Source organism: Hakea prostrata, chromosome 2 (assembly GCF_041222555.1).
Source record: "Hakea prostrata isolate BN-2017 chromosome 2, UWA_Hpros_2, whole genome shotgun sequence".
Lineage (NCBI taxonomy): Eukaryota > Viridiplantae > Streptophyta > Magnoliopsida > Proteales > Proteaceae > Hakea > Hakea prostrata.
Genome location: NC_142601.1, coordinates 9,060,284 through 9,075,605, shown reverse-complemented (window position 1 = coordinate 9,075,605; position 15,322 = coordinate 9,060,284). Strand labels below are relative to the sequence as shown.

The window sequence follows — 15,322 nt, the reverse complement described above, 5'->3', positions numbered from 1 at the left end:
TAGGATGCAATATTGGTAAAGATCACAACCATCTCATTACACAATGTTGGCAGTCAATATTTCCATTCTATGCACCTTCTATCTTGGGTGGCAATCTATCCTTCCATATCAAGATTATCTTATTGTGTATGAGAATCATATATTGTATTTCTTTATAGACTTTGATATTACCATATCAGAGAAGATGCCAGTTCCATTATAAATATGTAATGACTAATTCAATAGAAAAGCTGAACTGATCTTGTCTTTCTTCTTTGTATTATATATTTTCTCTTTATTTTATAACACGTTATCAGCACGATTCCGTTTGAAGTAATTGTGAACGACTCCGCTCGAAGTATTGCGTTTTGAGAAGAAAGACAGCAGACTATGTATCACTATGTTTTCAATTCCAAAATGAAAAGAATGATCGACCTTCTCGCACGTTTTTGTAAACAATGAAGTTTACCTTGTTCATCTTGAAATGTAAGTGCATCATGATAAAAATGTATGTGTTTTCTTGAATCTAAGAATCAAACAAATATAAGATATTAAATTACCTTTACAATTGTGGTTTGTCATTAACAATTGGTTTTATTTATTGTATATAGTTGTTGCTAGCTTTGTACGGCAAATATTGTTAAATACAACTGAAATTGCAAGATTTGAAACTGTAAATGAATACAATTCTGCAGATGCACTTGAAGTTACAAGATTTAACACTATAAATGAGTATAGTTCTGCAGATGCACTTGGAGTTGTAAGATTTGAAACTGTAAATGAGTATAGTTCTGCAAATGCACTTGAAGTTGTAAGATTTGAAACTGTAAATGAATACAGGTCTGCAGATGTACATGAAATTGCAAGATTTGAAACTGTAAATAAATACACTTCTGTAGTTTTTGAAATTAATTCTACTATTGAAATTATGTGGAGAAAATATTATTGATGAAAATATGCCAGCAAATTTTCAAACTTCAGAATGGAGTAGTGTGTTTATTGAATTGGGGTGTCTGTGTTTTTTAAACATAAAGTGGGGTGTCAGTGTTTTAAGGCCTCCATTTTGGGGTGCCAGTGTAATTTGCTCATTATATTATAGGCGTTGTGTTATGGATTTGGCCGTGAACCTAGATCTTGTAGTGTATCACCCCCATATTGGTGTATTACCGGATCCGGCTGGGTTGGGTGTGACAATATGACTCATGGGTTTGATATGATTATTGTGTATTACTTCAGTTAGCTCCATTATGCTCATTCACTCCATTGTGTGTTTCAAGTTAGTGGTTGAAACCTATTATTCACTTTTAACCTAGTTGAGTCATTATGGATTGGTGATTCAAGATGCTCCCACTATATAGTATTAAGTTTAGGATTTAAAATGAATTTGACCTATGATACCAACTTCTGTCACACCCCACCCAGCTGGACCCGGACTCACCCGAATACCCGTGGGATTGATAACAATACAGGATTTAGTTCAATGTCAATCCATAACAATAAAACAATATAGTATAATCCAAGAATGAGAAAGGAGCATACAGTATCAAATCAAAGTCATAATATTAAAGTTATTATAGTTATCCATGACTTTGAATTGTCATTATCCAAAGTTAGTCAAGTCAAATCTCAAAGAGGCTCAAAATACTAAGCAGCACCACCATCAATTGGTTCAATAAGAAGAATATAACAAATGGTCACAAGAGCAACTACAATCTCATAAGGTGATCGTCGTTGCCTCAATAGTACTTGACTTTGTAGGAGCAATCCAAACATGGGCACGAGTCTCAATGTGCCTCTGCATTCTCGCATGTCACTCCCTCGTAAAATTCAGATGGCGACTTACTCTCCAGTCTCCACTTTGACGAAGTACTCATAACCTATAATAAGATCTAAAAAGTATATATAGAAAAGAAAAGTCTTTCCTCTAAAGCTAAAGGCCAAACTCAATTTTCATTCCAATATCTTAAATTCTTTCACAATAAAGAGCTTAAATAAAAGTGCATTGGGAACATCCCTCCATGCATAGGCAATTCCAAAATATCACTTGAAAATGACTACCTAGTTCGACTGGCTAACTTCCCCATTAAATAAAAACTTTTTGAAACTATAAAATGGCAATAATAGGACATTGAAAGTTGGGACTAAGAGGAAGTTGGTTGTGTTTCCTCCAAGGTTAAGTAGTTTCAATGTGCTTCAAAGTGGAGAGGTGGCTTTGAGAATAACTCCCCCAAGGAAATAGAAAATTTGTCACTGTTTATTGCGTTAGAAAATAAAATTATAGACCTTTCCATCCATCTAAAAATCTCAGGATAATTCCTTCTAGATTCATATATGTTTTAACCTAAAATTGCCCCAAAATTGGTGATTGTGCTGCCACTTACTGCTAGATATTTTTGTTTGGGTTTGTGGGCCTAGCGGACTACTTTCTTAGGCCTTGCATAATTATATATACAAAATTATGGGTAATAATTAAAAAGGCACAATAGCGTATCTATAGGGAGACATATTCATTTATTCATGATAATAAAAAAAAGCAAAGTAGAAACATATAAACATTAATTACATTTTAGTAGAAAAATTAGCCACAACGTCCACCAGGTCCTCCAACATTAATACCAGCTACTTGTGCTACATCGTCATAACTATATCGTATATCATTGCAACGTTTGTTGTCCACACGAATATTTACGCTTCCTCCTGATCTTGGATGTGAGACAATGTAGTTCTTGTCCAAATACTCAATCACATGTAAAAAACATGCATATCGTTGTTTAGGCCACATTCCACTTCCCATTTTAGGGTATTCTCCATTAGAACCAATTCTTACGATACCTCCCCAAGAATTACCTTTAGCACCAGTAGCTAAAGAATTAAACAAGTTCTTTGGCCAATAACCAATGGACATGCCATGAAGTTGCAGCCACTAGTGCCCAGTATTTCGATCCTGTAAGAAAACAATCAATAGAATTAGCAACAATGATCTAAATGCAATCTGTTGATTTAGTTTCATCAAAAGATACACCGATTTAATTGTATGAGACCTATTCTTACAGGACATGTCTATGTGAGATTGGCATCCTCAATCACAAAGAGGAGATACAAATGCCGCTAATATGCAACTTTTTTTTTACGATGACTTACTTGGAATAAAAGATAAAAGAAAGTTATACCTGGTGAACAGCGAGATGGAACTCAAACTGATTATTTCCAATACTAGAAGTAGGTCTTAAAAGAATTCCTGGCCTAATTGATCTGTGAGTTTGTACAAACCCTCTGCAGTGAGTATCAGGGCACCCATTTTTGTAATTATCACCCTGCACACCATGAAATTTTAGTTTTTTCTCTGTCCCGCAAAAAGTAAGTTAAATTAAAAGTGAAAAAGACATACAACAACCAACAATTTTAATTATTTATACAAGAAATTAATAGATTAAAAAGTGCAAAGAGGGAAAGGGTTCTCATAAACGTAAATGTTTATATATGGTGTCTTTATTTATCACATATCATTGAATTTATCCTATGGAAAGAAAAATATACATGGAATGGTCAAGTTCAAATTCCCTCGGGTCCAGGGAAGAAGCCCCGCTTTGTATTTAATATTATATGTAAAAATTACCCTCCTTAGGATGTAATCAATGAGTTAATAAGCTGGCTTGGGTGAACCTTAGTTCCCAAAATAAATATTAGGAAAAAAAAAAATAACAAATTCTTATTAATTGAGATTGAGAGAGGGTAAAACTGAAGAGACAATATAAAGAAAAAAACAAAAGAAAAAGTTAACAAGTTAAACCATTGTTTAAGCTTCTAAAGAGAAAGCGGTTTAGCACTTAGAAAAAGGAAGACCTTTCTTAAGTTCTGTCAATGTAAAATGAAATTCAAGTACTAAACAGAACCTAATTATTATTTAACAACTAAAAAACTTTATGTTCTTGTTAAAAGTGAAGACTAATCATATTTGATGTCCTATTGAATTATAGTGATACATTGTATTATCAATCAATTTAAAAAATGTAGAAAAAGAGCAAGAATTATTAGCTACAATATAATGTGTTAGCAACCATTGTAAGTCTTTTGATCCCAGAAAAGAAAAAGGGAAAAAAAGTAGATGAAAAAAGAAAAAAAAAAAAAAAAAAGAAAAGCAAAATAACCATTGTAAGTCATGTTTTGATACAACAAATTAAAGAACTCCAACCTATTAAACATACCGTCCAAAATGTAAATAAATGAGTTTCTGGGTCACGATATAAGCTTGGATTAACCTGATTTTTAAGAAGTGTAGAAAATAAAGTTAGATAACATTAAACATTCAATCGACTATAAACTAAAAAGTCGAGTAAGGGACGAGGATTCAAGTGAAGGACGAGTTCAAATAAATCTAGATTGTTAAATACATACCGACCATCCAGCCATTATATAATTGGGGGATTCATTTGAACCACCATTAATCCAAATTTGAACATTTGTAAACTGCTGACGGTCTGTAAGAGTTGGATTGTATACATTAAAAGTTGCAGAAGCTCCATGAATTGGACCACCCGGCCAATTATTGTTAACATCTGCAATCTAAATGTTCAATTTCTAGAGGTTAATAATTTGTTCAGTAGAAAGAACAATAAAAACCCATTTCCTTCGATTGCTATAGTTTAAAACTACTTCAGTATATACATGCAACCATGTAATTATTTTGCTAAAGAAAAAAAAGAAAAGCATGTGACTGTTTTGCATTAATCAGTGCCTACAATTTTATCAGCATACTTTAACTCTTTTTCCAATTTACATTGGATTTGATGTAAAAGCCATACCTAAAAATTATGTTCTATGGAAATTTTTTCTTTCTAGATATGATTTAGCTGGAAATGACAAACTTAATCCTTAAAACAACCTTTGTCGAAGAGTTGAAAGTTGTATAGTTTTCCTCAACAAGCATTGTTTGATTGTCTTTTTGTTTGCCATATGATGCTTAGCATTTTTTGAGCACACAAGTTTGTTAGGACTTTAACCCAAAAAAGAAAAGAAAAAAAGTAAATAAATAAATGTCAAGTCTTCATTAAGTATTTCTGAATACCAGTAAGAAGGCATTATAGCATGTGATACTCTTAATAAATGGTAATTAGTCTGATTCCGTTTAAGTGCAGCCCTATTGTTTGAATCAAGATATATTTCCTTAGTCATGCCCTATTGTTTGCATGAAGATAGATTTCCCTAGTCATGCTTTTTGATAGAAAAAAGAACCTTAATTTGCATTTGAATCCAAATTGTAAATTCTCCTTGGGGGATGAACGATGCAACTGTTAAGATTATTTTATAGAGACAAGTTGTCGTGGGTTTAAATATTAAAACGGTTATTTTTTTCCGGATGGTACAAGTAAGAAGTTGGGTACACTATCATCTTTTGTGGACTTTGCAACATCACTCGTCTTGTGCAATGGGTACACCTTTAAAATGATTGATTGTGACTAGTCTTGTGTACTAGGTACACCTTAGAAGTTCTAAATGACAGCTAAAAAAATATAGTTAATATAGTTAACACTTTTTAGATGGGTTAATTAAGTTTCAGTTTGAGACATGAATTAGATAGAATATGAGTTGGTGATTGCTTACTAATTGTCCAGGGAAGTGTCTATTGCTTCGGTTGAAATTGGTGATCAGTTCTCTTGATAAAGTGCTAGCCTGTAAAAGATCTTCTTTCGAAGCTCTTCGAATGGGAACAGATCCTTCTGGACATTCCTCAAGTTCAAAAGTACTTAGCAAAGATTCAACAGCTGAAGAAGTTATATTTACCCCCCATTCTGGTTGAATACTTGGTTCCATCTGCAAAGAAATTATAGTACTAAAAGTCAAAATTTCCGTCAAATTTAATAAGATATGCCCCCTAGTCTTGATTTGTTAATGAAGGTGAATAAAACAAATATATGGGTGAGAAATACAACATACTTGGACTTTGTGATCTTTGAGCAGTGGATGAGACAAAGCTGGTTGCATGTTCAAATCAACACAATCAATAAAACCGTTCTCTGTCTACAAGATCAAGAGACAAATAAATAAGAAGGTTAAAACATCCAATGCTGAAACCGTGCTATCTTGTTGCATTGGTATCCTTTTTTGTACCATTTGTTATCGGTTAAAGGCATAAGAAAAGAAATGTAAAAATCAATACAAAGTTCCCATCGGGTGTCTCTCTCTATGTGTGTGTGTGTGCGTGAGAGAGAGAGAGAGAGAGAGAGAGAGAGAGAGAGAGAGAGAGAGAGAGAGAGAGAGAGAGAGAGAGAGAGAGAGAGAGAGAGAGAGAGAGAGAGAGAGAGAGAAACCATCCATAGATTACAATAGGTCTACAGTGGAGATAAAAAAGTACAGATAACATACTATAATGGTCTTTAGAGAATGAGGAACATTCATATGTCCAACTAATTTGTATAGTTAATCAATATAACAATGCGATGGTACCCTTCAAATCTTTGTTACTGAGAAACCACTTTACCACACCCAAGAAAAGCCATTATGAACTGGAAAAACGTGTTGAAGGGTCAATTCAACACACGGTGGCCTATTTATATGCTCGATTTGTTCATCTAGTTAAGTGACATAAGTTGTAATTGATGAGGATAATTAGGATGATTTGGGAATTCGGAATTCAAATGGTCCAAATTTGAATTTTTCATCATAGTTGAAAAGTGTTGACATGGCTCCAAATTTCAAGAAACTTCTATTTTTTCAAACAAGAATTTTAAGACTTTGAAATTCAAATGAACTGAATGATGGTAGAATTGATGGAAGTTTTCCTCATCACATTGTGTGACTTGAACAATATATTTTTAATTAAAGATATAAATTTTCATTTACAACCGTATAAGGTATAGTCCACTCTATCTTTACAAAATAAAATTTTCCAAAAACTTATTCTTGTCAGGATTTGATTTTTCCAAAATTCTTTCTTGACAAAATAGGATTGTCCTTATCTTTTGGAACCACTTCTCACAAAAAATTCAAATTTAAATCATCTGAATTTCATATTCTTTTCACAAGTTCTTCCTTGTGAGTTTTGGAACCATCTCAACACTTTCCAACTTAGACGAGAAACTCAATTTTAAAGCATTTGATTTTGAATCCCCGAATCGTCATCATTTTTTATTAGTAATTAATTAGAGTCATTGCCACCGCAGAGCTGTTCTAGTGGTGAAACCAATACTTCTTAGTGAAGAGGTCGTGGGTTCGACTCTTGTTAAGGTATATTAATATCCCCATCCCCCGGCTTAATAAGCCCATTTCTACACAAAAAAAAAAATATATATATATATATAATAATAATAATAATAATAATAATAATAATAATAATAATAATAATAATAATAATAATAATGATAATAATAATAATAATAATATCAATAATAATAATAATATCAATAATAATAATAATAATTAGAGTCATTAACCCAATGAAGAGCATTTATTCTAAGCTCAAGTGCTCAACACAACAATGTATCAAGCTTTCCAAATTGGGTTTTGAAGAAATTATGAAGGGAAGCAACACTAGCGAGGTCGTTCGGATCCAAACGATGAAAACCTACATCATATAGCGAAATTTCTTGAGTCATGCGCGTTAAATGCGACCCAAATTATTTTAAATGCGACTCAAATGTTTCTCAAATCTCGACTGAATTTCAAGGGTTGAGATCGCCGAGATTTCGATCCAACCGACTAAACCGATTTGCTTTACGGTGTGCATAAAATTTTCCTCAATTTTCTTTCAGTCATCCACGATGGGTAAGTATAATCTTGTAGTTCCCATATTTTTTTCTTTTCTTTTCTGAGTATATAAAACTGTGGAAAAAACTTTTTGCACAAATTCAACCATGAATGAAATTGTTCATATGAAGAGATGACATCTCATAAATATTTATCCCCAAATTATCCAAGTCCAAAGGTCTACCACCAGTCCTGTCAAACTGGATGAGAGCAATGTAAAGAGCATTCTACGTTGAATAAATATTCATCCCCAAATTATCAATGTTAACTATTAAAGCTAACGCAGAGCTGTTTTAGTGGTTGAAACCAACACCTCTTAGTGAAAAGGTTGTGGGTTCGACTCTCACTGATGCATATTAAAATAATATGTTATCTTAAAAGGATAATTACTATCCTTAAAATTATAGAAATTATATTGCATGTCAATTATATCCTTAAAATCTTATATTTTAGAATTAGTTTTGGATTTGGTGGGACCACATACTTATGATTGTTGAAACTTTTACATTCCACTTAAATTTTTCATAATCACCATGATGGAAGTTTACAAACAAATTAGTATATAATATCTAATTAATAGAAAATTTGGTAACATACATAATGGTCAGCATATATTAGGTGATTTTCAATTTTCAGCTTTGAATTAAATTTGATATTTCTTAATATTTTAGTTTCTATTTAATTACATCTTTCCTTTATTTGGTGATTTATTTTTAGAGAAAAAAAAATCGCATCTTTCCTTTATTTGGTGGTTTCTTTTTAAAAAAGAAAAGTAAAATTAAAGTTAACTTTTTCCTATTAAGGGTAGTATTATAACTTGAAAAAAGAGCAATTAAGTAAAAAGACAATTGAAAGGTTATTTTTGGGATTTTGAAAAAATATATAGATGCCACATAATCAGTAAAATGATGGAACTTAACGATAGGGGGGCATTAGCAATTGTTGACAAAGTTAAAGGTTGGAATAGTAATTTTAAAAAGTATAGGGGATAAAGTAGTAATAAAATCAAAGTACAAGGGGACAACAGTAATCATCCCTTAAAAAAATCATGAGGCCCGTCCTACTGGTTCTGCTCCATTTCCTGAAGTGAATGCAATAATTCATGATAAGAATGAAAGGAGACAAAATTATAAATGTGGCCATAGACGTGGATGTGGATTTGGACATGGACGTGGATGAGAAAAAAGACAGAATAATTATCATCTTCATGATGAAAATAAACAAGAGAAATGCAAGGATTCTCAAAGTAAATCTTCAAAGAGTAAAGATAATGTTTGTCACTAATGTGGAATGAAAGGCCATTGGTTGTATGTTTATTGTACTGCAGAGTTTTTGTTAAGCTTTATCAATCTTCAATCAAAAAGAAGGAAAATAATGTGGAGACGGATTTGACTTTCCAAAATAATGGTATTGAAGTAAACTTTGCTTTAAACAAAAATGATTTTAATGGACTCATAGACATCATTCATCTATATGCTGTAGACTTCTTTGAAGACAATATTTGATGATTTGGTTATTTTTCTTAATTGGGTTCGAATAAAAGTGATGTTATCTTTCAATTAGTTTATTTTAATTTTTAGTTTAATTCATTTATTTATGATTTTCTTCATATATTTTTGATGTATTTTGTTTCAATTTAATGAAAAATATGGATATTCCTCAATTTTCAATTGGATCCAAGATTAGTGAAGACGATATATGGCTCGCAGATAGTGCTGCGATGCATACTATACTAAGAGATAAAAAATATTTTTCTTATTTGAAGATGGAGCAAGCCAAAGTTTATAAAATAACTGGTAGTACAAAATTGATTGAAGGCTCTAGAAGATTTAATTTATTATTACTTAAGGGAACCAAATTGGTAATCAATGATGCATTATTTTGTAATAAGTGTCAAAAGAAACTTATTATGTTTCAAAGACATTCATCAAAATGGCTATCATATTCAGACTGTATATGATGGTGAAACTAAATATATTTGAATTACTACAAAAGCTACAGGTAGAAAATATATTTTGGAGAGTTACCTGCTTTTTCTTTCGGTTTGTACTACACAAATATTCACATGGTTGAAATATATGCTTTGGTGGATCAAAGGAATATTGATTCAAATAGCTTTATTATTTGGCATGACCTGTTGGCCATCCCGGATAGAATATGATGTGAAAAAGTATTGAAAATTCACATGGCCATCTATTGAAAATCAAAAGATTCTTCAATTCAATGAAATTTCTTGTATTGCTTGCTTTCAAGGGAAACTTATTACTAGACCATCGCCAGCTAAAGTTGGATTTGAATCCCCTACATTGTAGAACGTATACAGGGTGATATATGTGGATCCATCCAACCATAATGTATACCATTTAGAGGAATCTCCAAATGAGCAGTTGCATTAAAGTCTCCTAACCAACGACCTTCCAAAAATTTATTTTTGTCCCATTGCCCATTGTTCATCTCTCATGAGAAGCAACAAAATGCCAATCCTTTTTCAGACAAAAAATAGTTGAAGAGCAAACCCTAGAATTCCGCAATTTAAAGTTGTAATTAAGCTATAGTATAGGAGACAATAGGAATTATCCCTATCATAAATTTTAAGGTGTCTTTATAATTTGGTTCACATGGGATCTGTTGTAAGGGGCAACAAAACCAATATTTGAACCCAAATTTGAACCGAATACAAGTCTTGTGAGTTAACTGAAAATCTAAATAATTTAATACTTTATTCATGATGAATTAAAAAAAGACATCTTTTACCAAAGCTTCAGGAGGTGATGGATTTGATTAGATTAATCCCTCTTCCTGGATTTAATTAGATTAACCTGTCTTCCTAGTGTGCCTTTGCTGATGTGTGTCACTGGAGGGCCTCACCACTCAGTGATTTTTCTATAGAATCAGCTTGGGAGCTTTTTAGAAGAAAAGCAACGAAGGTAGATTGGGCAATTGCCATTTGGAAGTCGCCTTTACTGTTGAGGCAGCTAGCTTCTTGTTGGTGTTTTTTTTTTCCATCAGAAGATCGTTGTGGATGATTTGATTACTTTTTAAGGGGATCTCTTTGGCCTCTCGCTGCAGTTTATGTATGGAGGCTTCAGAGTGTGTCAACCATATCTTTTTGCAATGTCCATTTCCCCGCAGCTGTGGAGAGTCGTTGGCAACAAAGTTTGGAAAGATTTGGCATGCTCACACATCTCTCCTAGAGAGTCAGTAAATTGTGGTCTCAGCAAGCTAAATTAACCTTGTTAGGGGTGGCTTGGTTAAATGGTTGTTTTCTGTTAATTTACTACATTTGGCTGGGCCGAAATAAGCACAGGTATGAGGAGCTTTGCCTTCCAAAGGACTGGGTGCTATATCGTCTCTTCTCATATCTTGCTCAATTGGTTATCGTGCTTGAAGGCAGAAGAGTTTCTTAGGATGATTTTGCTCTTGCTAGATCTTTGGGGTTAAAGCATCACATTATGGGCTCAAAATGCCCTCAAGAAGTTTTTTGGTTATCTCCTCCAATGGGTGGGTCAACCTAAACATTGACAGATGCTATTTGGGCAACCCTGGCAAAGCAGGTGCTGGTGGACCTTTTCAAAATGAAGCTGCTCTTTGTGATCTTGAACTTCAGCATTTTCTTGAATGTGAAAACTAACTTTGAATATGAAATGGAGGCTCTCTTTCTTGGGCTGGAATGGGAGGATAGGCTGAAAATGACGAAGCTTTGGGTTGAGTGTGATATAGTGGCAGTGGTTGTGCTCATTTAGCAGTGTAAGATCCCTTGGTTTTTCCTATAACGATGGAGGGCTTTGCTGTCATTTTTAGATGCTATCGATTGGAAAATAACCCATTGCTACAGGGAAACCAATATGGCTATGGATTTCTAAGCCAAAACAGTGGCTTGGCAGGGATATTCAGCTACTAACATCCCTTGGACAGCAGCTGTTTGGATGCCTCTGGATCTTGATGCATCAGGAAGCCCTAGATTCAGATTCTAGCTTTTCACTTTGACAACTAATGTGAGTGGCAACCAGTGAGGATGGGTGTATTGGGGGCAACTGCGGTCGCAGGCTAGAATGTTTGGTTCCAAGACATGTAAGTTTTATTGTTGCTGTTTATACTTCTCGCTTTGAATACCTATGACCTTTTAGCAGAAAAAAATTAAACAAACATATGAAGGTTACATATACGTTGATAGGAAAATCTAGCCACCAGCTCCTCCAATGTATATCCAACTCCTTGTCTGGCTGCATTATTTCGACCATTTATGTGATAACATCTTTTGGAATTCTCAAATGTACATATGCTTCATTTTGAAGGTGGCTGCACTCCTCTTGGTACTTGTCCTAGAAAACCACTTGCTAATCCAATTCTCGATGTGAAATGGAATTAGTGTGATAATGTAGAATCTCATTTAAACTGAGAACCCCTCAGAGGGGAATTTGCTAAAAGGTCATTTGTATTAATATAAAGAAATTTATATATATATATATATATATATATACACACACACACACGAACTATAATATTTACACCATGTCAGGAAATCACAGTCACCCAATCAAAATAGCAATTGCAACCAATACACCCAAACTCTCCGAAACCCAATAGTGGACATGGTGCATACTCGAAAGGAGCATTAGGGGCAAATCTGAAATATGGAATTACCTGCTGCCTCCCATCTCAAAGCAAGCTGGATTAGTGGTGGCCATGGAGCATTTACAGATGAACATCACTCCTTTGCACAATTTCTATCAAGCAATTTGCTGCTGGGGCTTTAATGATGTTTTGTATTAAAAAGAAGAAAAGGATAATATACATAGAGGGGAAACCCCCCCCCCCCCGGCCCCCAACAAAAAAAAAAAAAGATAACAACAAAAACCAATTGAATCAACTTTTACGTGTTTGTTTCAGGCTGAAGTTCAATATGGATACTTTAATTTTATATTTGTCTTTTAATTTATAAGTTCTCTTTTAAAATTCCATTACTTCAATTCATCTCTTCATCTTCTACTTTTAGAAGGACTAGCAAAACTTACATGACATGGAAAAGAAATAAGGGAAAAAGAGTTTATTCAAAAAATATAGAAAACCAGGAAAAGGGATGACAGAATATGAATTTTACTAAACATGAATGTGTACAACCGAACTTGGAATGCTTTTTCCTCTTAAACTTCAAAGTCATTAGTTTTTTTTTTTTTGGTAACCAGTACTTCGAAGTCATTAGTTGATGTTTATAGCAATTGACATTTTATTCCTAACGGTATTGCTTCATACAAATAACTCTAAAATTGTTGTTTCACTCATATCATCAGATGCATAAGTATTCCTTTGGATAAGCCTTTGTTATTTAATTTATTTTTTGTGATGTTCATTCTTGACAAGGCTTCTTTTAATTTTTTTCTCGCTAAAAGGGTCATTTTATAACGAAAATAAGAAAAAGAAAAGAAATACAGCAATTAGTACCTACCTTGCTCACCCGCAACAACAGTTGCCCCCAATATACCCTTCCTCACTGCTTCCTGCTCATAATTGACAACAACTAAGTCATCAGAAACGAAATGTAGGACGTCTAGATGCATCCAAATCAAGATCTTTAAGAATAGCTTCATAACAATAGTTACATAGCAGCACTATCCTCTCCCAATGGGAGGCTCTGATGCACTGTGGATACTTTCGCTAAAGCTGCATCTACCTTCTTGAATTCCTCTGCTATAGAAACCTTTTTACTTGTTACTACTTTCTTCTGTGCGTGAGCCTTCTTCTTCGGACGACCAGGTTTCCGACGAGGAGAACCTTCAGCCCGCACTGATATAGACGAAGACGAAAGTGGAAGAACTACTTTCAATTGCAAAGTTTCATCATTGGCCGAACTCTCCAGCTTGGCCGAATTCTGATCGGCCCCACAATAGTCCAAATCATCCTCCGTAGTTCCTTCAATGGCTGAACTTCTAATAATATTTGCAACTTCAGGTCCCACCAATGAACACTCTAAAGAAGGGTTTCCAATTTGCATAGAACTCTTACCTGCAACAAGGACCCTTTGAAATTCAAAAGGAGTGGCCGAACCACTTTCAAGCTTATCTGTAGGTCCCACTAGTGAACTCCCCAAAGGAAGTTTACCAATTGAATTAAAACACTTTGCCGCATCTAAGGAATTTTGAATTTCAAAACTAGAGTCCACGGCCAAAGAAGCTGCTCAAAATTATTCAAATTCTGTTGGGCCCCGCATGACCCCACTTGAAGATCCAAACTAGAGTTCACGTCCAATGCAGTTTCTTCCAATCTAATCGAATTTTGTTGCGCAGAAAGTCTGCAACATAAACCGAATTCTGTTCCGTAGAAGAGTCTTCCACTCTAACCGAATTCAGCAGGGCCCTACAAGGCCTCTCATGAAGCTTTTCAAACCGTTCAAAAGAGCCAATATCCTTAGTGGCCGAATTAGGTGGAAGTTGGTTAGTCGTGGGACCAACAGAGGTAACTACGTTCTTTGAAAGATTACCAACCAACATCGAACTCTTGCCTTTATCTAAAATTTTTTGAAGTTGAGAAGGATCACTTTGAGAGAGAGAAAGATCAAGAGAAGAGTTCTCGCTAGACGCGATCACCATATCAGAGGGAACCAACCTTGTAGATTTGAAATTTGAAACTGATTTTGCTGCACCCTCATTGAATGAAATAGAGTCCTCCAAACTCGCCACCTCTAGAGCCACACGAATCTGATGTTGGAGTGAGCTTGGAGTCTGCACTCTCACACCGTCAGTAGGAATCCCATCCACAATAGGATTATCTCACTGGGAGGGTTTTCTGCGAGAACGATAGAGGGCTGAACCCGCAAACCATCCACAGAATCGTTTGAAGCAAACCTACAATGAAGACCCAGGTGGCCTTCGCAGAATATCATCCTCAAAAATTACCTTCTGAAGAAAACTAAAAACTTGAAGAGTTCCTGGTTCAAGGCGCTCAATCTGAACCTCATTCACTCGAACAGCATCGACCTCCAATTCAACAAAAATTCGAGCATAATGACCAATAGAACCAAGACGAGTTCGTCTATCAAGAGAAACAGGTCTCCCAACAGATTTTGCTATAGAAAGAAGCACTTTCTCATGCCAATACTCAAGAGGTAAATCAGGGAAACGAACCCACACCAACTTACCTGCTCCCGCTTGTATAGGAGAAGGGAGGGAATCGATCTCAGGCAACAACCAACTCCCCACTACTCCCGCATAAGATCTATCCCCATTGGTAGGCACCTTTGGAGGCTTCAAACGCAGGATGACCGATTCCCTAGGCACCTCCGAATTTCCTAGAGCTTCCATCTCCTCCATCTCATTGCTTCTTTCTCTATCTCAACTCAACTTATGTCCTCAAGTTTGTTTCCTTTCTATTCCTTTTGATGTCCAACTTAAGCAACTTAGAAACATTGGATTGAGAAGTCCTTTCTTTCACTGTTTACTAAATTTACTAATAACTAGGCTTCTTTTAATAAATGACAAATTTCAGGTTTTAAACCCATGATTATAAGTTTTGTGTCAGATACAATATCATTACCCTTTCAATTCTTTATCGGGTGGTATCCTATGCCCTTCCTTCGATTGAATTTGTTCCTTCCTTCTGCAAT

General features: G+C 34.6%; 1 protein-coding gene across 1 annotated transcript; it reads right to left on the bottom strand.

Annotated features, from left to right (window-relative positions):
• Positions 1-2,557: 2,557 nt before the first annotated feature.
• Positions 2,558-15,029, bottom strand: LOC149023641 (protein neprosin-like). The gene is made up of 3 exons (XM_089143339.1): positions 14,858-15,029; positions 3,150-3,322; positions 2,558-2,902 (listed from the first exon to the last, which is right to left on the bottom strand). The coding sequence occupies exons 1-3, from the start codon at positions 15,027-15,029 to the stop codon at positions 2,558-2,560; spliced, it is 690 nt and encodes a 229-aa protein (XP_088999465.1).
• Between the last annotated feature and the right edge of the window lie 293 nt (positions 15,030-15,322).